The sequence below is a fragment of the Cynocephalus volans genome, chromosome 11, assembly GCF_027409185.1.
Source record: "Cynocephalus volans isolate mCynVol1 chromosome 11, mCynVol1.pri, whole genome shotgun sequence".
NCBI classification, from domain to species: domain Eukaryota; kingdom Metazoa; phylum Chordata; class Mammalia; order Dermoptera; family Cynocephalidae; genus Cynocephalus; species Cynocephalus volans.
The window spans coordinates 28014154-28035979 of record NC_084470.1 but is presented as its reverse complement, the minus strand read 5'-3'; the positions used below and the strand labels follow the sequence as shown (position 1 = coordinate 28035979).

Here is a 21826-nt window from a genome sequence, read left to right as displayed (position 1 = left end):
TACACATTAATAAAAATTTCATACAGATGGTATGACTGGTTTTCACGTTGGTCCGTTCACTCTGGTATGTAGTTTCTCTAAAATGAAAAGGTGGAAACGCTAAATGCTGGCGAGGTTGTGGGGAAAATAATTAAGAAAATAATAATATTAAGAGCTCTTCCGGCTCACTGATTACCACTTGAATAGGACTGATAAGTTGACTTACAGCCTGAAAAGTCTGTATTATCTAGACTTCTTGTCAAGGATTAGAACAGAGTCCCAAACTGCAGAATGTCAGAGAGACAGTGGAGTAGGTGAGGAAATGGGGATGGAGAATTTCATGGCAAATGTCACTTTTCTGAAGGGGTGAAATATTAAGTACTAAGAGCCTGCCTGATACGGAGTGAAATAGTGGTAGATGTTATTGCAAATACGTGTTTGGATAGCAGCTAAGCAGGACACAGAAACACTAGTTTATTAATCAATCAAAAAACAGATGAATTCATTTTTTGTTCAATGGATAAATGAGTGAATGAGTGAGCCCAACCTGCTCCATTAAAATATTAATTTTCTATATCTTTAAGATTCTATTTCATTCCATAAAATGAAGATTTCAAGGTGGCTGAAAATGCTTTAGGCTAAACTGCAATTGGAATTCCCTTCGCTCGTGCAGTTCTAGGTCGCTGGACACAAAGTGGAGCAAATTGAACTCCTCATTCTGAGGAGCAAGACAATGTGTGGAATATAGAAAGTCACTGCTTGTTTTATATGTCTTTTCTCAAATTTAAGGATAAAGGAAAACGATTAACTTTCTGATTAGGGGAGAAGACAAAAAGCAGGGAATATTGACCACATCTAGAAATACTTATTATTCAAAGATGAACACACCTACATGTTCATGATGGGGAAATTACAATACAGGGCTTAGAGTGAGTCCCAGCTGTGAACTTTGAATTGTCTTGGCAGTGAGTGGACAGAGGATGGCACTGAGGTGCAGGGAGATGACTAATAGGAACACGTGGTATTTCTTGGCTACTGTGGAATCATGTGTGAGAATGCATCCGGCTACCAAAATCTCATGTTTCCTGGGGACCAGGAAAAACTCTTGTGACTGTAAATGTTGATGGTTCATTTTTCCTTAATACACTTCACAGATCAGAAGGTCAGTGAACCTAACAAATTCCTTGTTCCCTGTTGCAACCAATTTATTACATAACTTTGTGTGTTCCTGGGTGCACATCCTGATTCCCAAATAACATCCACAACAATTTTAGATGTTTATATTTTTGCCTTTTCAGATTTCAAGTTGGAGATTTTTCGGGTCATAATATGAAAATGTTGCTGATTTTGTTCCTCGTAATAATTTGTTCCCATGTTTCTGTGAACCAAGATTCTGGTAAGGAAAAAAAAAGTGGAAATAATTTTTTTCCCTTTATTATCGTTATAGAAAATAGATAATACATGAGTTTGCCTTACTTAAAAGCTAAGGGTTTTGTTTTGCTTTGTTTTGATCTCAATGGTAGTGAGGGTGGAGGTAGTGGGTCAATTTCTTTTTGAGGTCATCGCATTCCTTTGAAGATCATTTGTTTCTGGACCTTATTCCTTGTTAGCGATAGAAAGATCTGAGAGCTGTCATCTGTCCTCAGTTTCAACCCTGTTTAGGTCTTCTGGGAGGTTGCATGAAAATTATATTAATATTAGGTTTGGGCCTGGAAACTTAGAATGTCTCTTTCTAATTCATTTGTGCCAAAAGGTTGTCTTGGTTAAGTATCTAGATTTTGCTCCAATTTCAACTGTTAGTTTATTGTAAATAAAGTGCTCTTACCCTGGAGAGAAAGCTCCATAGTTACTGTCTACTATTCGTCAGCAATCTATACCCAGTGGACTTAAAGTCAAAATACTGGCCCACCCTTCACCACCTCTACTACTTCTTAAATAATTGGTTCTTGTACTAATAGTTCATGTTCAGAGCCAGCTTTCTCAAGGACTTTGACATTGGAAACAAATTTTGCAAAGAAATTAGCTAGACATTGCTCTGCAAATGTCTTCTTTTGATGTCCCAGTGGGCCTTAAGCTTTTTAAGGAGAGCCAATGTTTTTTCCCCAACCATTTCAAGGTTCAGACATAGTCATGAGCCTCATTAGAGCCTGAATCACCTCATGTGCCAGACATCTACATTTCCTGTCCCTACATGAACAGAAAGGTCACCATTGGTCACAAGTCAAGCCCTCCTGGGCTAGCTACACTGACAGTTCTCACAGGGGTTCCAGCTTCCTCATGGAGGAAGGTGTTGACTCACGCCGAAATATTTCTTCCCTTGAGTTGCTGCTGGCTATCTAATCATGAAAGGAATTCAGACTGGTTGGAATTAGGTTATTTAAAAGACAATAAAAAATGATTTTATCTGCTATGCCTCGATTAGACAGCTACAAACAGAATGAACAGGTGTGCCAAAACTTGTTTCCTAACAATGATAGAAAGGAAAAGGTTGAAGTTATTTGACTTTGATTAGAATTTATCCAGTAGCCATTTCAGATCATTAAAATCTTAGCGTGAGGAGGTAACTTAGATATTTTCTAGTTGAATCTACTTATTTTAAAGGAGAGGAAATGGAGGCCTAAGTGTGTTGAGTGGCTTGATGGAGCTTGTAGAGTTAGCTGATAACAGTCAGGGTTTTCATAGCTTGTTCACTTACAATTTATTTTCTCAAACACACACACACACGCACGCACGCACGCACGCACGCACGCACGCACACACACACACACACGCACACACACCCCACTTTCCTCCCTTCCCTGGATGAGGATAGTGAGAGTTCTGAGTCCAAACCAGCAGACTCTCAGTAAACAACATTTAGTGTTTGAACCTAGTGGTTCTTTCACATAAAAATATAATTCTGGATATCTAGCATTGAATCTAGCATTAAATGGAGTTTTAAAAGTTCAGCAAAGTATTTTATTATAGAAAACATAATTATAATGGAAACTAAAACTATATATAATCCCTTCTCTAGCCTCAGATGTATTGGTACCATCACATTTTATATATGTGAGAATATGTTTACCAATTATAATGCTCACTCCTCTGATCCATCAAAAAATACTGTAAGTAACTTTAAAATAGATTAAGGCAATCCCATATTTTTATGATTTGTAGGTATTTTTCAAACTTCATCAATTTGACACTTTGGAATATGAAACTAATATGTTTATAAGTTAATCAGATCATGAGTAGCATCGCTTAAATGAGAATCACCATGAAGGCCGATCTTTCAGATACCATTCAAACCAATTCAGAGGAGTTTGATTCGCAATTAAAATTTTTATTCTCCTGATATAAATCAAGGTCAAATTCTGAAAGTGGAAAAAAAAAAAGTACAAGTACAAGAGATCATCCACTAAAGTTATAAAAACCCATGATTTTTTACTTCTCTAAATTTACCTATTTCTAATTAACTAATTTATTACAAAAGCGATGCTTAATTTTGTGATCAGTTTAAATGAGAGGCTATATAAAATAGACCAAGAAACAAATATTTCTTTTTCTTTAGAGAATGCAGTTTTAGGCTATTATTTTCAGTTCACTAGGAAGATATTTAAACAATAAATAAAAGAGGAGAGTAAGTTTTTCCCTATATAGTTGAAAGTATATAATATGGCAGTAAATTTTTAGTGTTTTTGCTTTGTTTATATGTTTGTGGTTTTCTAGGCCCTGAGTATGCAGATGTCGTGTTTCTGGTGGACAGCTCTGATCACCTGGGAATTAAGTCCTTTCCTCTTGTAAAAATGTTCATCAACAAAATGATTAACAGTCTCCCCATAGAGGCCAGCAAGTACCGCGTGGCCCTGGCCCAGTACAGCGACAAGCTCCACGATGAATTCCACCTGAACACGTTCAAGAACAGGAACCTCATATTGAACCACCTCAAGAAGAATTTCAGGTTCATTGGCGGGTCCCTGCGGATAGGAAACGCTCTGCAGGAGGCTCACAGGACCTATTTCTCTGCACCTGCAGATGGAAGAGACAAGAAAGAGTTTCCCCCAATTTTGGTGGTCCTGGCTTCGGCCGAGTCTGAGGATGAGGTGGAAGAGGCTGCAAAGGCCCTGCAGAAAGACGGGGTAAAAGTCATCTCTGTGGGGATGGAGAAAGCTTCTGAGGAAAACCTGAAGGCCATGGCCACGGCTCAGTTTCATTTCAACCTTCGGACGGTCAGAGACCTCAGCACGTTTTCCCAAAACATGACGCAGATCATCAAGGAGGCAGCAAAGCATGAGGGAAGAGTGGCCGATGATACCCACGTAGAAGGTGGGCTTAGGATGCACATGCAGGATGATGATAAAATACTTTTGAAAAACCAAAGTGGGGAGATGATTGAAACTCTGTGAACATCCCTATCCCCCAAATAGGCTACATTCTCAAATGTGAAATATCTATGTGTTCGAGAGGGTCCAATAATTATGGCCATTTTGAATCCAATGAACCCCACAAACCTTGGTTTTCCATGTTTCACTTATCCATATTACATATCATCACAGACTTCTTGAAATTCAGGGACACCTTCTCCTGCTACCTAGCTTACCTCTCTGAGTTATCTCCCTGGGCGTTAGTTGCTGTGTAGTTTTACTATTGGTTCATTCAAAAGGTAAATTTGCCTCTAAAGAAATATTTGGCTCCTGAAGCCACGTAACATAATGACAGAATGGTAGACTAGAAACAATTTCTGGTGATCCAAACCCCCTTTTCTGCAGAAAGGAACCTGCAGGTGTCCTTAGAAGTGATGCAGCCTGGCCCAGGGCCAGACTGCAGTCTGAAGTCAGAGCTGGGTGAGGTCTCCTGACTCCTAGCCCATGCAGTTTCAGCCCAGCACTGCCTCCCTCCCGCTGTCTGTTCTGAATTAGCTTTCCTGTGTTCTGCACCACAGCCAACCTGCTGTCTTGGTCTGTCCTCTTGTACTAATGTATTGACAAGAATGGCCAAGAGTTTATGGGCATCATTCAAGTGAGGGTCAGAGAAGAACCAGTACAAAACTATTTGCTCAAAGTGTACGTGTTCAAATACGTAATACAGGAAACACATTATTCCTGGTTAAATAAATCAATTTGAATGAGATGACATATATAACTACCTATTGATAATAGAGAATGCTTGTCTTATAATCTTTGAAAATATCAATCCTTATTACTGGCATCTTTCCCAGATAAAATAACTGATAGTGCAATTGCTCTTCTGTTACCATCCTGGTGGAATATTTGGACTATAATTGTTGATTGTAAGTGATAATGCTTAAAGGATTTTAATATGATAGTAATAGCTACCATTCATTGAATGAATCTCATGTACCAGGCCCCATGGTAAGTATATTATCTCATTTAGTCCCCATAACAACTCTATGAGATAAATACTGTTATTATCTTCATCTTAGATACGAGGAAATTGAAGCTGGGAGTTTAGTGAAGATCCAGTATTTGAATCCAGGCCCCTCTTATCTCAGCTTCATAATCATGCTGTATAATTCCTTCTTTCTTTGAGTGTGTATCCTAGCTCTAACATACGTTCTCCATGCCTCTTAGCTCAGCAGAGGTGTTAAACCTCCCACTAAAACTGCTTATTCCTTCCTTGCCCACGCAGTTTGCCAAGGCCCTTCTGTGGCTGATGTTGTGTTCCTGTTGGATGTGTCAATCAACGGCAGCCAAGAGAACTTTGACTATCTTAAACAATTCCTGGAAGAAAGCATATCTGCCCTTGACATAAAGGAAAACTGCATGAGGGTTGGCCTCGTGGCCTATAGCGATGAGACTAAGGTGATAAATTCGCTAAGCATGGGCATAAATAAGTCAGAGGTTCTCCAGCACATACAGAACCTCTCTCCCCAGGCTGGGAAGGCCTACACTGGAGCTGCCATCAAAAAGATCAGGAAGGAAGTCTTCAGGTCACAGAATGGCAGTCGGAAGAATCAGGGGGTGCCCCAGATAGCGGTGCTGGTGACCCACAGAGCTTCAGAAGACAACGTGACAAAGGCAGCTGTTAACCTCCGGCGCCAGGGCGTGACTATCTTCACCCTGGGCATAGAGGGGGCCAGTGACACCCAGTTGGAAAAGATAGCATCTCACCCTGCCGAGCAGTTTATCTCCAAACTGAAGACCTTCTCTGACCTGGCAGCTCACAACCAGACGTTTCTGAAGAAGCTGCGGAAGCAAATAACACACAGAGTCTCTGTCTTGTCCGAGAGAACCGAAACCCTCAAATCTGGTAAAGACTTTTGCTGAAAGAAGGGTTGCTCAGATGCTTTTTCTTTTTTCTTATCTTTTCGAGTCTTTCAGCTATTATATACAAAGGGGACTGGCAGGACAGTTTGCAGATGGGGAGAATAAATTCCTAATTTTTTTCTTTAGCTTGATAATATGAAGTCCAGTTTGGGAAGAATCAAAGCTATGAAGGTGTTGGCAGGAGGATAAGGAATTTCCCTTTTTACTTCCTCTTTTGTGCAGCTTTAAGTGGATTCATTTCTCATATACTTTCCTTTGTGATTTTTCCTCCCTTCTCTTTTTTTCTGTCTCTCCTTTGCCTTTCACATCCTCCTGCCATTTCCTTTATTTTTTTAATCTTTTTGTACTTTTCTCTCCATACTCTTCTTCCTTTATTCCCCATTCCAATTTAGAAAATAAACAGGAAGTATGATTTGGATGGAGGGCAAAGTATTTGCATGATGTGTTGTGAAGTACCATTCTAGTATCTGCGAGTTTAGGGAGAGAGACAGAGGGCAATGTATTTTATGTGTCTCGTATATACACATGCATGCTATGTAGGTGTTTTTATGTATGTCTATACCTATATATGTATACATGCTTTAACAATTATTTATAGCATGTCTTACACAGATAAGTTCACTGACAATACCCCCAGTTTAGTAAATTCAGTAGGAGTGGCTGAGAAGTAAATAAGATTTTAAGAAAGGGAGCTCATACATCCACAGTATCCAGTTAAATACCTTCTCCATTTCACAACACATCACTGATTGCTGAGCATTTATTTACTGATGGGAGAACTAAGAAAGCTTCAAGTTTTTCTTATCTTTTACTATAGGTTGAGTATTCTTTATCCAACATGTTTGGAAATGGAAATATTTCAGATATCAGATTTTTTTTTTTCAGATTTCGGAATATTTGCACATATTTAACAGTTGAGCATCCCTAATCTGAAAACCTGGAATTCAAACTGCTCCAGTGAGCATTTCCTCTGAGCATCATGTCAGTACTCAAAATGCTTTAGATTTTGGAGTGTTTCAGATTTTATATTAGGAATATATATCCAGATTTACCCTGATTCATGGCAGAGAATTAGGGTAGTGATCTTAAACCGTTGGAAGCGATTTATTTGGCTCAGCTGATGCTAAGATCGCCCCCTTTTCAGCTAGTAAAGCGTGTCTTTTAAGCCTAAAAGCTGTTTGCATTTTTTTCTGTCTGAGGAAGTTCTTATTTGTTCTTCTTCCTGTGTGCTCCATTTCTCCTGTACACTTGCCCCAAATACCACACTTGACTTTTTGCTTCCATTCTAGGTTGTGTAGACACTGAGGAAGCAGACATCTATCTGCTCATTGATGGCTCAGGGAGCACACAGGCCACAGACTTCCAGGAGATGAAGACCTTCCTGTCAGACGTGGTGGGCATGTTCAACATCGCCCCCGACAAGGTGCGGGTGGGGGCCGTTCAGTATGCCGATAGCTGGGATTTGGAATTTGAGATCAATAAATACTCTAACAAGAATGATTTGGGAAAGGCCATTGAGAACATCAGGCAGATGGGTGGGAACACAAACACAGGTGCAGCCCTGAATTTCACACTCAAACTGCTGCAAAAAGCAAAGCAGCAGCGAGGAAACAAAGTGCCATGTCACCTCGTCGTGCTGACGAAAGGCATGTCCAAGGACGACATCTTGGAACCTGTGAACAGACTGAGAGAAGAGCACATCCGCGTTCATGCTATTGGGGTGAAGGAAGCCAACCAAACGCAGCTGCGAGCGCTGGCAGGCGAGGAGAAGAGAGTGTCCTACGTGCATGACTTTGACACTTTGAAAGACATCAGAAACCAAGTCGTGCAAGAAATCTGTGCCGAGGAAGGTGAGAGAAATGGTGGCTTCACCTGTTGGCTTTAGCTCACAAATTGCCTTCCTGGCAATATTTGACCATTGCTGGTTTAGAGAAACAACATAAATCTCAAAGCTGAGGTTTGTTGACTTGTGTAACTATGTCTGTTCTCCAGAACAAAACTGAGAGACCATTATAGTGTTCTAATTAATATCTGAACATAAGAAAGATATCTGAAGGCATGCTCCCTAATACGTATTACTTAGCTTCCTCCCACAAATCCCTGCGAGGATAGATAAATGATTAGTTACCACATGTGTAATTACATCAAATGATTTCAGGTTTTAAGGAGTATTTGGGGTTTATTTCAATTTCTTTTTTATAAAATTTTAATGAAATATTTTAGAGCTATATCAGTGGTTTTCTGCCTGGGGTGATTTTGCCCCCGCCACCCCCTAGGGGGAATTTGGCAATATCTACAGACATTTTTGTTTGTCATAACATAGAGTGCAGCTGGCATCTGATGGGTAGAGGTCAGGAATACTGCTAAACACCTAACAGTATCCTACAGTGCACAGACTGCCTACCATAATAAAAATGATCCAGCCCAAAATGTCCACAGGGCTGGAGTTGAGAAACCCTGAGTTATAGATTTAAGCAAATTACCAAATAACAAATAGAATAATCTCACTTTTATTTCCTTCAATGACTTATTTGCCTACTAATAATCTTCACCAAGCACACAGTTAACTTCAATACAAAATTATTTGTGTTTTGGATTTTCCTATTTACTCTTAATTTTTTTACATGTAAATAACTTAAATAAACATCCCGATTTCTCCTATGCAGCCTGCAAAGAGATGAAAGCCGACATCATGTTTCTGGTGGATAGTTCTGGCAGTATAGGACTTGAAAACTTCGGCAAAATGAAAACATTTATGAAAAACCTGGTGACCAAATCTCAGATTGGGGCAGATCGGGTGCAAATTGGCGTCGTCCAGTTCAGTGACGTCAACAAAGAGGAGTTTCAACTCAACCGATTCATGTCCCAAAGTGAAATCTCAAATGCAATAGACCGAATGCCTCACATTGGAGAAACCACCATGACCGGTAGTGCCCTAACATTTGTGTCTCAGTACTTCAGTCCCGCCAAGGGAGCCCGGCCCAATGTCAGGAAGTTTCTCATCCTCATCACGGATGGCGAAGCTCATGACATAGTAAAGGACCCCGCAGTAGCACTTCGGCAAGAAGGCATAATTATCTACTCTGTGGGAGTGTTTGGCTCCAATGTCACCCAGCTTGAGGAGATCAGCGGGAGGCCGGAGATGGTATTTTATGTTGAGAATTTTGACATCCTGCAGCACATTGAAGATGACCTTGTTTTTGGAATATGCAGCCCCCGTGAAGGTAGGTATGGGCACATGCACTAGCAGGACTATACAAATACCAGTTTGGATATGTCTATGTTAGCAATTATTTCTTAAATAGATTTCTGTCTGAACGTTGTAAACTTTTGTTTAATTGAAATGTTTATCCTTGTCGCTTTGACCTGTTGAATTAGACAATAGGGAATAATTTTGACCTACCTAAGTTCGTTCCCATTTGTAGACAAATAGCCCTCGAGTGATGAATCCTCCATTTAAGAAAACTAGTGTCGTACCAGGTCTTAAATCAGGTTCCCTAGAAGCAGACACTGAATCAGGGGCTCTGCTGGAAGTTATTTATTGAGGAGGAGTTTTCAGAAGGGGAGTAAGGAAGGCAGGATAGAGCATGGGTGGGAGTTAAGCAAGAAGGTCACCCTAGCTGGGGTCTAGTTTCATCCTGGCCCTGTGGGGAGCTCTGGAGCATGAATTATTCCACGGAGTTGGTTCTACCTTGTGGCAAGGGGCTCCGCCTTGTGTACCTTGTGTCACTGGGCTGCGTGTGGGCTGCTGAGGCAGGTGATAGAGGCGCATAACGTCCTGGGCAAGTTGGCTCCCCTGTAGCCTAGAATCATCTATATATGGTTGGGTTTTTTAAAAAATTTTTGCAATTTCTAAAGACTGATACTTGCATCAAATGAGATACTGTTTGTGATAACACTTAGACATTTATTAAATCTTATAAAGGAGAACTATAGTAAGAGAACTTGAGCAATGGATGCTTCAAAGAAAGTAACTGGCATATCCCCACCTTCTTCCAGTGAAACTGCAGAGTAACGGAAGTGACCAAGCAAAAGATCAGCAAATATAAGGGGTTGATTATACTGTGCACCATAGGGCTTAGTGACAGAGGCATGCTGAAAAGTCTCTATGAAGAAGATGTATCTTAATGGGTTTTTAAGGGAGGTGAGGAACATTGTTCTCTTATTCAAATAATAGTTCTATTCAGCTTCCACTCGAAGGTTGGATGGTCATGGTCTGTGTTTTGTAGAAAGAGTACACCTGTTTTGTATTCCCTGGTAATTCCACCCAGAATAAATATGAACTCTTTGAAGGATTCCAACATTAAGCAATCTATTCCCCCGTCCCCTGGGTCAATCCAAGGAGGCTTCACAGGCAGCTGAAGGCCAGAGGGCCATAATTCTTTCTTTAGCGGAGCCAGCCTTTCTTGGGAATTTGGTGTATGGTGCTGTACACATGGCTTCCATGTGGGGTAAGTACATTGGCTCTAGATTTTTCAACAGCTCTGTGCATAGCCAGCAAGTGGCTGGAAAAAGAGATAATGGGGGTGTGTGGGGGGGTTACTTTCTCACAGTTCCGGTTCTCAAGAATTGATGAGTTAACATGTGGATCATAACTTTCTAAGGCCTGTAGAGAAAATGTTCTACATAAGGACTAAATAAGTGTCTTACAATTCCATTTCTCCAGAATGAATGAGTTAGCATTTGGAACACTGTGCCTTTAGATGGAACATGCTACACATGGATTAAGCATTAATTAGGTCTTTCCTGCTTTACTTTTCCACAGCATTGGCCTCAGGTTTAAAAAGTTGATAAGAACGTCATGCTGGGACAACTTGATTGAGCCAAGTGAGAAATGGGCTTATTTCTGTAATGAGGACAAATAATGAAAGTAGATAATGTTTCAAGAAAGTCAAGAAGGGAGAAAATATAACCTTGAAAAGTCAGCAATTGTGGAGCCATAAAAAATATATATAGTGTTGCCAAATTCATTTTCATTGGGTTGTTTCTCCAAGGTTTATCTTAAGAATGAAATCTCAAGATCTCTGTGGTTTGAGAAAAAAGGCAAATTCGTATAAATAAAAGCACATGTTGAAGGAACCATTTTTATAGGAAAATTTACACAGAATTCTGATTTTTCTTTAGGTTTTTGAAATTTTACTCCTAATGAGCCTGTGATTATGAAGTCATCCCCTCCCACCACCTGCAGTACACTTCACTTTACACCTGCCTTGTCCTAAAATCTCACCTAAGCGAGTATGTGTATTGTCTCTATCCAGAGAATTGACATTCTAATGTACAGCATCATCCCATGGAGAGAAAACACCAGAAGTATTAAAGAAAGATTGGGGGATCTCCCAACTATTCAAAGCTAATCTCATATTGTTTCCCTTTCTCTTCCTCTTTTAGAATGCAAGCGGATTGAAGTTTTGGATGTTGTGTTTGTAATCGATAGCTCTGGCAGCATCGACTATCATGAATATAATATCATGAAGGACTTTATGATTGGCTTAGTGAAAAAAGCCAATGTTGGCAAGAATCAGGTCCGGTTTGGAGCTATGAAGTATGCTGATGACCCAGAGGTGCTGTTTTATTTGGATGACTTTGGCACAAAATCAGAGGTGATTTCAATGCTCCAGAATGACCAGCCCATAGGGGGCAACACCTATACTGCGGAGGCACTAGGCGTCTCTGACCACATGTTCACTGAAGCCCGAGGCAGCCGCCTGCACAGGGGAGTCCCACAAGTCCTCATTGTCATCACCGATGGGGAATCCCACGATGCTGATAAGCTCAATGCCACAGCGAGGGCTTTGCGGGACAAAGGCATCCTTGTCTTGGCTGTGGGGATTGCTGGCGCCAATCCTGTGGAGCTGTTAGCCATGGCAGGATCAAGTGACAAGTACTTCTTTGTGGAGACTTTTGGAGGCCTGAAGGGGATATTTTCAGATGTGTCGGATAGTGTCTGTAACTCTTCAAAAGTAGGTAAGGTTTATCAATTAAGTCTTCCCTAATTATTAGCAGAGGGCCAAATGAGAGAGAGACAAAGCAACAGCCCTCAGGAGCAAGTTTTGCAGAGGAGAGGAGTAACCCTTCCTGTGTCATAGGACTTCTCACATTATAGAATCTCAGGGTTGAAAGACCTCAAGGATATTTTGACAACATTCTGACTCACTTCTTCCTAAACTCTACTAGTGCTGGGGAGTCACCAGTTCTGAACAAGCTTTATTTATTAGAACACAAATTTGCGTACATGCTTTTCCACTCCCTAATTCTTCCTCCTCCTTTTTATGCAAGACATCAAATTCTCCTCCTAAGAACCAACTGTCACAGCCTGAAGTCTCCTTTTCTTTAGGCCTCGGTCCCCCATTTCTTCACTTATTTCTGTTATGGCACAAGTTCATTTAAAATGTGGAGCCCAGTGTTAAACACTCTCTTCCAGTCTCAGACATTTTCAGGACAGAGCACAGTGTGACTTCCTTTGCCCTGGCTGCTGTGCTCCTGTTCTGGCAGCTAGAGATCGCATCGTTGTGTTTACTTGTGCATGCGTGTGTGTGTGTGTGTATGTATTCTTTATCATTCATCATTCATTTATTCAGCTGCCATTTTACATTTTTGGTTCATAGAGAGATTATGCTCTATTAAGTTTCCTTAGTATTTTTCCCAAGATGTATTTTACTAAAAATACTAAGTATTTTTATTAGATGAATTGCTATTAATCCACAATTCCAACATCTTGGTGTATTCTTTTAAAAAATCATTTATCTTTTCTGATTTTCATATGCCTTGCCTCTTTAGAATGCACCAACTATCTTTCCCTTTCAGAAAATTAACAAAATCTTTCTGGGTCTTATTGAAAACTGGGACAAATCTCTTACCTCCTTGTGGCCAGTGCCTAAAATTTGATCTGTCCTTAAGTCCACTGTAGAAGTTAGCATTGCACTTTTATATTAAAAGTTCTCCTTTGAGCAGAAAACAGTACTCCTTTTCCTTTTTTTGAATCTGAAACAAAGGAATTCAATGAGTTAACCAATCTCTGGATAATCTATTAACCATATACATACATATGTATATGTACACACACATATATATTTTATCTCTCCTTTGCTTATCTGGACTATGGGAATCTCAGACACTTTAAATCTTTTCTGAGACTGCAATAAAAATTAATTAAGTTAGGTCAGTGGTGGGATCGCTGGGGAATTCAAGGAAATGCTAATGCTTACCAGAAAGCATCCCTTAGGACACATGAGTATGTGCCAAGCATAACTCATCCATTGGCGATGGTTTCTCATGCTCATTTTGTTTTGTATTTGCTGTGTTCACACAAGGGAAGCATCTCTAATTATACTACATTGTGTGTCCAAAAATGTTTTTCTCAGGTAGATATTTTTGCTTATATACACCAGAAAAAAGGCTAATAAAGAGGAAAACCAATTATATATAACCAGAGCCATGGTTTTAAAACCTGCCCTGAATTTGCCCTAATATGTCAGAAAAATATTTATTGGCCCAATGGGCCCAGGATGCCAAGTCAATAATACAGAATATCTGTTTCTGTTTGAATCTCTAAATGGATGTGTGTTATTTTTTTTTTCTTGCTGTGCTACTACTGTTAGTGAGTTTTCTTTTTCTTTTTTTTTTTAATTAATTTTATTTTAACATTTACTTGTACGTATTTTGGCATATAGTGTGTCATCTGAATATGTGTGTATACTACACAATGACTCACTTAGGGTAGATAACATAGTTTTGTCACTGGGTTCTCTAGAAGCTTAGGACTAGACTGCAGATGAGAACGAGATTTCTGTGACCCTATCCCCAGTTCTCTGGCCTCTCAGAAAAGAAAATGGCATAAAACCGAATGGTCAAGCCAAGAGAAGCATAAAAGGATGTGTGAGTGGTTCACACCTAGTGCTGCCTTTATGAACTGATCATTTGTTTTTATTTCCTCTCCAATTAATGTGGCCACAGGGTAACATAAGAGGAGAAACCACTTTCAGAAATATTGTTTCTATCAGTAAAGGGCCACAAAAAATGATGACATTGTGTAAGGTTGAATATACTAATTATCCTGATTTGAGCATCACATATTGCACACAGGTATTGATATTCAATGCTGTACCCCACAGATATATACAATCAATTTTGTTTCAATTAAAAAAAATAGAGATATCATTTCTATGTAGCTGCAAACATTTAATCTACTCTTGATGGGGTAAAGAAAGAATAACAATTTTTTGTTCTCTTGTTCGTAGATTGTGAAATTGAAAAAGTAGATCTTGTTTTCCTCATGGATGGTTCAAATAGCATTCATCCGAGTGACTTCAAGAAGATGAAGGACTTTTTGGCTTCTGTTGTTCAGGACTTTGATGTCAGCCTCAACAGAGTGCACATAGGAGCAGCCCAGTTTAGCCACACCTATCGGCCAGAGTTTGCACTGGGAACTTCCATCGGTGAAAAGGAGGTGTCATCTCAGATTGAAAGCATCCAGCAGATCTTTGGAAACACACACATTGGGGCTGCGCTCCGGCAGGTGGGGCACTACTTCCGGCCAGACATGGGCAGCAGGATCAATGCAGGCACCCCACAGGTGTTGCTGGTCCTCACAGATGGTAAGTCCCAAGACGAGGTGGCGCAGGCCGCTGAAGACCTGAGACACAAAGGTATTGAAATCTACTCCGTGGGCATCGGGGACGTGGACGACCAGCAGCTCATTCAGATCACCGGGAATGCAGATAAAAAACTGATGGTGCATAACTTCGATGAACTGAAAAAGATCAAAAAAAGGATTGTTCGTAACATCTGTACCTCGAGGGGCGAGAGCAGTGAGTATTTAATGTGCTCTTTGTTTTTATTGCACTCACTGTTTTCACTGACATTTTCCTCAAGCTTTATTTTCATCCCCTGGGGCGGTGGGGAGAATTTAGATTTGTGCCTCTGGATTTCCAATTGAACTTTTCACAGTTATCAAGTATTTTTTGTGATGTGTAGATTGAGAAACAGGGTGGTGAGATCCTGTGTCTTTTCCTCCGTCCCTGCTGGGGGAGCATACCCTCCTGAATGGGAATGCCTCCATCTCTGATGGTGTGAGGACTGGGCCATTGCTTATGATCTGGCTGGCTCCAGAGGTTGGAGAACATGTCTCAAAGAAATAAACTATTTCCTGGATTTTGGTTGCTTGGCAGTATGGCTATGGGGCTGCCAAGTGCTGTGGTTCAGGTGGGTAGGGAACATCCCTAGAGGTTCATATCTTTATATGAAACTTTGCCACAGAAGTTAGTAAATATCTTGTTTTAATAGCACATTTCCAACAGATGGAAGTGTCTTGAAGAAAGGGTAACTTTTTTCTATTATAAAGGTATCCTATGGGTTAACTGTGGGTCTGCATAACTACCCATGGTGAACATTAACCCCAGCTTTCCACCAAGGAAAGGAAAGCTACCAAGTTATCAGGAGGCAGCTCTAGAGACAGATGGCCTGGCTACAAGTCCCTGCTCTACAGCCACTTTTTTCTTGGGCAAGTTGCTTAACTTCCCTAAAGCTTAATTTTCTCATCTACGAAATGTGAACGATAGCAGCACCTAACTCAGAGGATCATCGTGAGGATTAAATGAGAAAATGCACATTAAAACATTACTTTGAACAAGCATGACACCTGGGATATAATTATAAAGTCACTTCATTTTTGTCTACCACTGACCCATTAAATTTATTCATGGGGCTAGCTCTTCCCCTGTCCCTAGTCACTTTCAGGAAATAAATTAACCTGCTCTTGGTGATTAATATATTCATCCTAGTGTAACTATTAAAACTTTAAACTTCATTCAAGGTTACTCAACTTTTCCAGCCTGCTAGTCCAGTCAGACTTTTCCAGCCTGCCATGAGGTTGGCATCTCACCTGTCATTCCCCACCTTCCACTGCTACCCTCTGCTCCCAGGCCCTGCCCCCATCTTGCTAACCATAGTCTCTGGCCTCTCCAGAATAGGCTGGAAAAGGGAAAAGAGCTGAAGAGGTACAGAAAAGTTTGTATTTGATGGCACTTGTCAGGAGTTGGTTTTCTCTGATGGCAGCCCATGTCTAAAGCTGGGTCCATTCATGAGTCCTTCAAAAATTCTTCATCCTGCTGTCCTTTATCTCTACCCCCACTAAAGCACACTTGTCCAGGGATCTCTCAACCACAGTTCCTATGAGGAAGGTGAGTATATCTCAGTTCCAGATAGTCCCTTATGCCTTCCTCAGCCTCTAGGCATCTGGTGATGCCTCCAGCTTGATTCTGCTGAGGGATCTCTGTCCCCTTCAGGTAGTCTTCTTGGATAGGAGATCAGAGGAGCCCACAACTGCTCTTTCTTACACTTGGCTATATCAGCTCCATGGGAGACAGTAACATGTCAATTACCACAATAAACACTGAAAATTACAGCCCTTCAATGTGGCTGCCCCTCCTTTGCAGGGAGAGTAGCACGCCATCTCATGTCTCATTCTTTAGATTTCCAGGCATAAATTACCTCAAGTTCTTTCTTAAAGCCCCTCTCTTGCCTTAGAGAGGAAATTACCTCCCCTTCTTGTATATGTGTGTGTATGTGTACATGTAGACAGAAAGCTCACAGTGCATCAACAACTCTCTCCAAAAATGTTCTTCTAAACTCCAGTCTCAAACCCTCTTTAAGACCCAATGTGTAGGTTGAAGGTTAAGAGTCCTGTAGTTGATTAGGGACTAATGTCTTTGTAAATCCTGCTTCATGATTTCCCCATACTTTCAAATGTGTCTGATTGCCTCAACCAAACCTTCTGCATTAATATCCTATTTCACATGAAATGCCCTTTTCCAACTATTAGGCAGAAGATTGTCTTGGAAACATCTAGTTTCTGCTTGAGAGCGTGAAAGAAAACCATGTGGAATGTCAAAAACAGGAGTATAAACTCCAAGTAGCAAGTGAGTTGTCTTCAAAGGAAACAGTCATGAATGCAAAAAAAAAAAAAAAGAAAATTAATAAATAAGAAAAGTGCTCTATATTAAGATGAACTTGAAGTCATTATTCCAGCAAGCAAGAATGTGTGGCCTTTGTAGCCAAGCTGTGAGCCGAGGATTGATGAGGCTGGAATGAATGCTGATAAAGCTTCAAAGGCATGTGCAAATATATTAGGGGATGCCAGTTCTTAAACTATAAATCCTGAAATCAAGGAAATCAGACAGTAGCTTGGTGTGACTCAAAGCAAACTGGACTTGGAGCCTGAATATTTGCTGTGCTTATTAAAACAGTGTAACTTTGGAGAAGTCATTACCCTTTCTGAGTCTTAGTTTTCTCATTCGTAAAGCTCAGTCATCTCTGAGAGTTTCTCTAATTGCACACTCTGATTCAATATTTGTGAAAGGAAGGTCGGTTGCATGGAGATATGAGGGAAGTGACTAGGAATCAATACTTTTCGAGCATTTACCAAGCCTGGTGCTCTAAGCACTTTAAATGCATTATCTCCTTTAGTTCTCCCAATACCCTTGTGGTTTGCATTTTTATTTTCATTTATAAATGTGGAAACTGGGGCTCAAAGGAATATTGACAGCCTGATCTAGATCATACAGGAAGTAACAGACTAAGCACATTTGGAAACCTAGGTATGTCTGACCCAATCTCTCCCCTCACCCCTTTTTTGATTAAATTAAGCTATTTCCTTGACATAGTTGTTGTCTAGGTTATCTGATGTTGTCATCGTAAAGAACTAGTGTCTGAGTGTTGTCCTTCATCAACTAATAGCTGGAGCTTATTAAGTCGTCATGGGTTTATAGCTTTGTAAAGATATAAAAACAAAGATGAATCTTTGTTTATATCTTGTTCCCACAAGCTGCTGCTTCCTGAGGAAACCACTTACTGATAAACTGTCACTTCCAACAGCACAGTCTCGTAGCAGAACTAGTAACCTGCGTGACCTGTTATCACTGGTCACAGGAAGTGGTGAAATGAGATGGTTCAGCATATGGACTCCAGATAAGCCTGGATCTAAATCCCACGTGTAAGCTCCACAGTTAAAACTGGAACAGCTCAGTCAAGCTTCTCTAACTCACCATTTCCTCTCCTACAAAATGAGTATTATAAGACTGTCTACTTATGCTTTGTTTTATAGGGACCAGTGAGATAATGAATGGGAAGTGCATGATCATAGCATGTCACAGAGGGTGCCATACAGTAATACTATACATGCAAATATATGGAGTGATGGGGTTAGTTCACAGAAGGACAATTTACCAAAAGTTCCTTTGTTTAGGAACTTAAATATTTTAGCAACATTTCAGAGCTGTATTCAAATTTCATGTCTCAATGTATACCAAATTCTCCTAAGTAACTAAATTCCAAATTCTGTTTTCTTACCTTCATCCATGCTGATTTTTCTGATTTTTCTTTGAGCCTGGCTACTCTGTCCACTTAGAGGAGACTTCAGGCAATTTTCAGGTTGTGAAAATCTGCCATTGTTGGCATGGAGTCATGGTTAGGTGGCAAAAGAATCAGAAGCACCTCTCGTCTTTTGCATCTATAATCATGGATAGATGGATCAAAAAGGAGATTAAGCAAAAAGCCAGTCTGGTTAGAATGAAGTAAGAGAAAACCTTTGGATTTGATTCAGGGAATATGAGAAATATTAAGGAAAAAAGACAGTCATTTCCAACTGTTCCTGAAAAGGAGCTCTTTATGTTCCTGTCCTAACTAGGTTCTCTAGAAAGCAGAACTTGAAGCAAAGTTTACATGCGAATACTTTACTGGGCGTGCAATCCCAGGGAAGCAAGAGGCAGTGGAAGGGAAGTGTTGCAGGAAGGGAGGAAAAGTAGACACAAGGGGGACATGTGACCAAGCTAGCCGCAGCTTCTGAGGAGAGCATAACTGGTACTGGTCATGCAGAACATCGCCAGAGGCCCTGTAGAGATACTGCATAGCCCAGGCCAGCAGGGGGAGTAAAGGAGGATTTATCTGCCAATTCCTCCCCATCTCCTGCCTCTCATTAGTCAGAGTTGACCCACAGAGAGTTAACTCTCACACCAGTGAGTTGTATTGTCCAGCCCTTCTGGGAAACTGCTGGGGAAACCAGATCCAGTAGCCTCTGTGTACTGCCTCTGGGGCCTGAAGTGGTGGAGGAGCCAGAGCCTCCATGACTTCCTGCATGTGGGCACCAGAGCCACTGTGGCCCTTCTGCAGTGGGCACGATGGAGGCCATGGGGAAGTCTGGCTCTCACCCCTGCAGGGTTAGGAGACCAGACAATGGTGGCAGCCGGTGCTCCCCAGTGGACAAATGTCCAAGTCTTGGGCAGGAGGAAGGAAGCAAATCTGGGAAGTATATCAACTGGGTCTCTTACAGTACTTAACTGTATTTTCTAGTTCATCCTTTCTCTTTTTTCATCTAAGACACCCCTTCTTTCAAAGTTCTGTAACAAAATTCTCTCCTATTCCAGCTCATAACTGCTAACAGCTCCACTTTCTCCTTTAAAGTATTTTCTTAAGAATCTTGGTCTTCTTATGAATATATCCTAGCCTCTTGACAGTATTTCTTAGTACTAAGAATCTGCCATCATTGACTTCAATTAAGGGCTTTCTTTATAAATCAGATAATTAGAATCAGCTTTGGGGCCTGGCAGGGAACCATGAAATAGCAACTGCCTAGTTCAATTCACTCTTTTCTGTTCTTTTGTATTTTTATTTTGAAATATATAATCCCCTTATTTTTTTTAGACAAGTAAATTAATGCCCAGAGAGGTTAAGAGATTTACAAAAAAGTTGTTCAGCAGTAACAGAGTCATGACCAGCACACAACTGAAACTGAACTTCTGTCTTCCCACTCAAAGACCTTCTCTACCCACAGGCGTCTGCACTGCTATTTGGAAGACTACTCAAAGGCTCAAAATGCTGCTTTTACTTCTTTTTTTTACTGTACTCTGTAGCCAGTCTTGTGGATTACCGTTTTAATTTTCCTTTCTTTTGTTGTACCTTTTCTATTTCCACTCCTATTATCTTAATTTAATTCTTCATTATTTCTTTTTGGAAATCCAATTTTAGCCTTCTCTCTAGTTCACTTCCAACTATTCCTACCTCTGGTTAATTCAAATCACCATTGGCTGATTTACTCTAAAGCACGACCTCTATCGTGTAAGACTTTAGTTCCAAAACCTTCAAGGGCTTCTGATGTAAGGGCAGGTGTTGCAGTAGAGATATCAAAGCCATTCGTGAGAGCTCACTTGATCAGTGTATTCTTGTCTCTCTACTTGTACTTAGACACATGGCTGCTGGACTTGTTCCTCAAATTCCATTCCTTTGATCACGTTATTTTGGAATCATTTGTCATTTGAATTAAACAAACACTAGGAATTTATTTAGGTAGAACTTGAACTTTCACCAATCTAAACAAAAAGTTAAAATACTCAATTTTTGTAGGGAATAGTCCCTAGGGTCACTTAATGTCATCTTGGCATTTCTGCCCATGTTTGTTTTTTCGCAAGTTTTCCTTGAAGGCAGTGATATATCTCGGTTACTGACTGGTTTTCTGTTCAGAGGTTAAAATAATGTTCATCCAAGACACAGATATGAGAAGATTCAAAAGGAATTTTGGAAAGGACGTATTCTGATCCTTCTTTCTGACTAGTTTCATTCTCTTTATCTCACTTTCCGAATGTCCAAGAAGAGATTTTCCAATAAAGTAAAATAAGAAAACCAGCCTTTTAGATTTTTGATAACATGTTGATTTACTATGAATCTCTTGGTGAAAACTGATTTTCAAAAAAGATGCTTTTTCCTCACGCAACACTTCTCATTAAAAATGATTTGTTACCAGTTCTTGTTTTAATAATTGAAATTGTCATTTTGTTTGAAAGACTTGCAAATGTCCAACTGTCCATGTGTCTAGCAGGAAGTGTAGACAGGAATTTGCTCACACAACAAGTATCTCAAAAACTGCTGATCTAAACAAAGCAAATTAAAAATCATTCTTTATTTTACAAAGCAAGCTGTGTTGAGTTTGCTAAAAAAAAAAAATAGTTGAAGTTTTCAGCCACATTAAAAATTCTTGAAAGAAAAGTGTATGTGTCATACGACTTTATCCTTTTCTAATTATCTGCCTTTAGGAAGCTCAGCTTAAAATACCAAGCCCCTAAAAAAATTAAAAAATAAAATGAAATAAAAAATTTAAAAAGAATTTTAAAAAGATACAACAATTACAATATTACATTGAACTTCCAAAAGGAGAGAACAGAACTGAGATTACAACAGATGGGAAAGGGGTAGGGGGGAGTGGAGGTTAGTGGGAAATTGGTAAAGGGCCACGAAAAATGATTATATTGTGTAATGTTGAATATACTAATTATCCTGATTTGAGCATCACATATTGCACACAGGTATGGATATTCAATGCTGTACCCTACAGATATGTACAATCAATTATGTTTAAATTAAAAAAAAAAAAATCCCCTTCTAGTTTCTCCAGTGCTTAAAATTTCCCAGAGTTAATAAGGATAAGAGCAAAGAAATTTAAATACTGTACCTCTTTAAGTAATGCTAGAACCCCAAATGGCAGTGTCCTTGTCTTCCTGAAGGGCCGAGCTCCTCAAGACAGCACCACCTTT

General features: G+C 40.1%; 1 protein-coding gene across 1 annotated transcript in view; it reads left to right on the top strand.

Moving 5' to 3' along the window:
* Positions 1–1314: 1314 nt before the first annotated feature.
* Positions 1315–21826, top strand: part of LOC134390413 (collagen alpha-6(VI) chain) — a 105973-nt gene continuing 85461 nt past the window's right edge. The window contains exons 1-7 of the mRNA XM_063113729.1: positions 1315–1375; positions 3691–4287; positions 5611–6231; positions 7538–8098; positions 8915–9472; positions 11637–12212; positions 14486–15055. Of these exons, the coding sequence (XP_062969799.1) occupies positions 1315–1375; positions 3691–4287; positions 5611–6231; positions 7538–8098; positions 8915–9472; positions 11637–12212; positions 14486–15055 (3544 nt within the window). The remainder of the gene's footprint in view (positions 1376–3690; positions 4288–5610; positions 6232–7537; positions 8099–8914; positions 9473–11636; positions 12213–14485; positions 15056–21826) is intronic.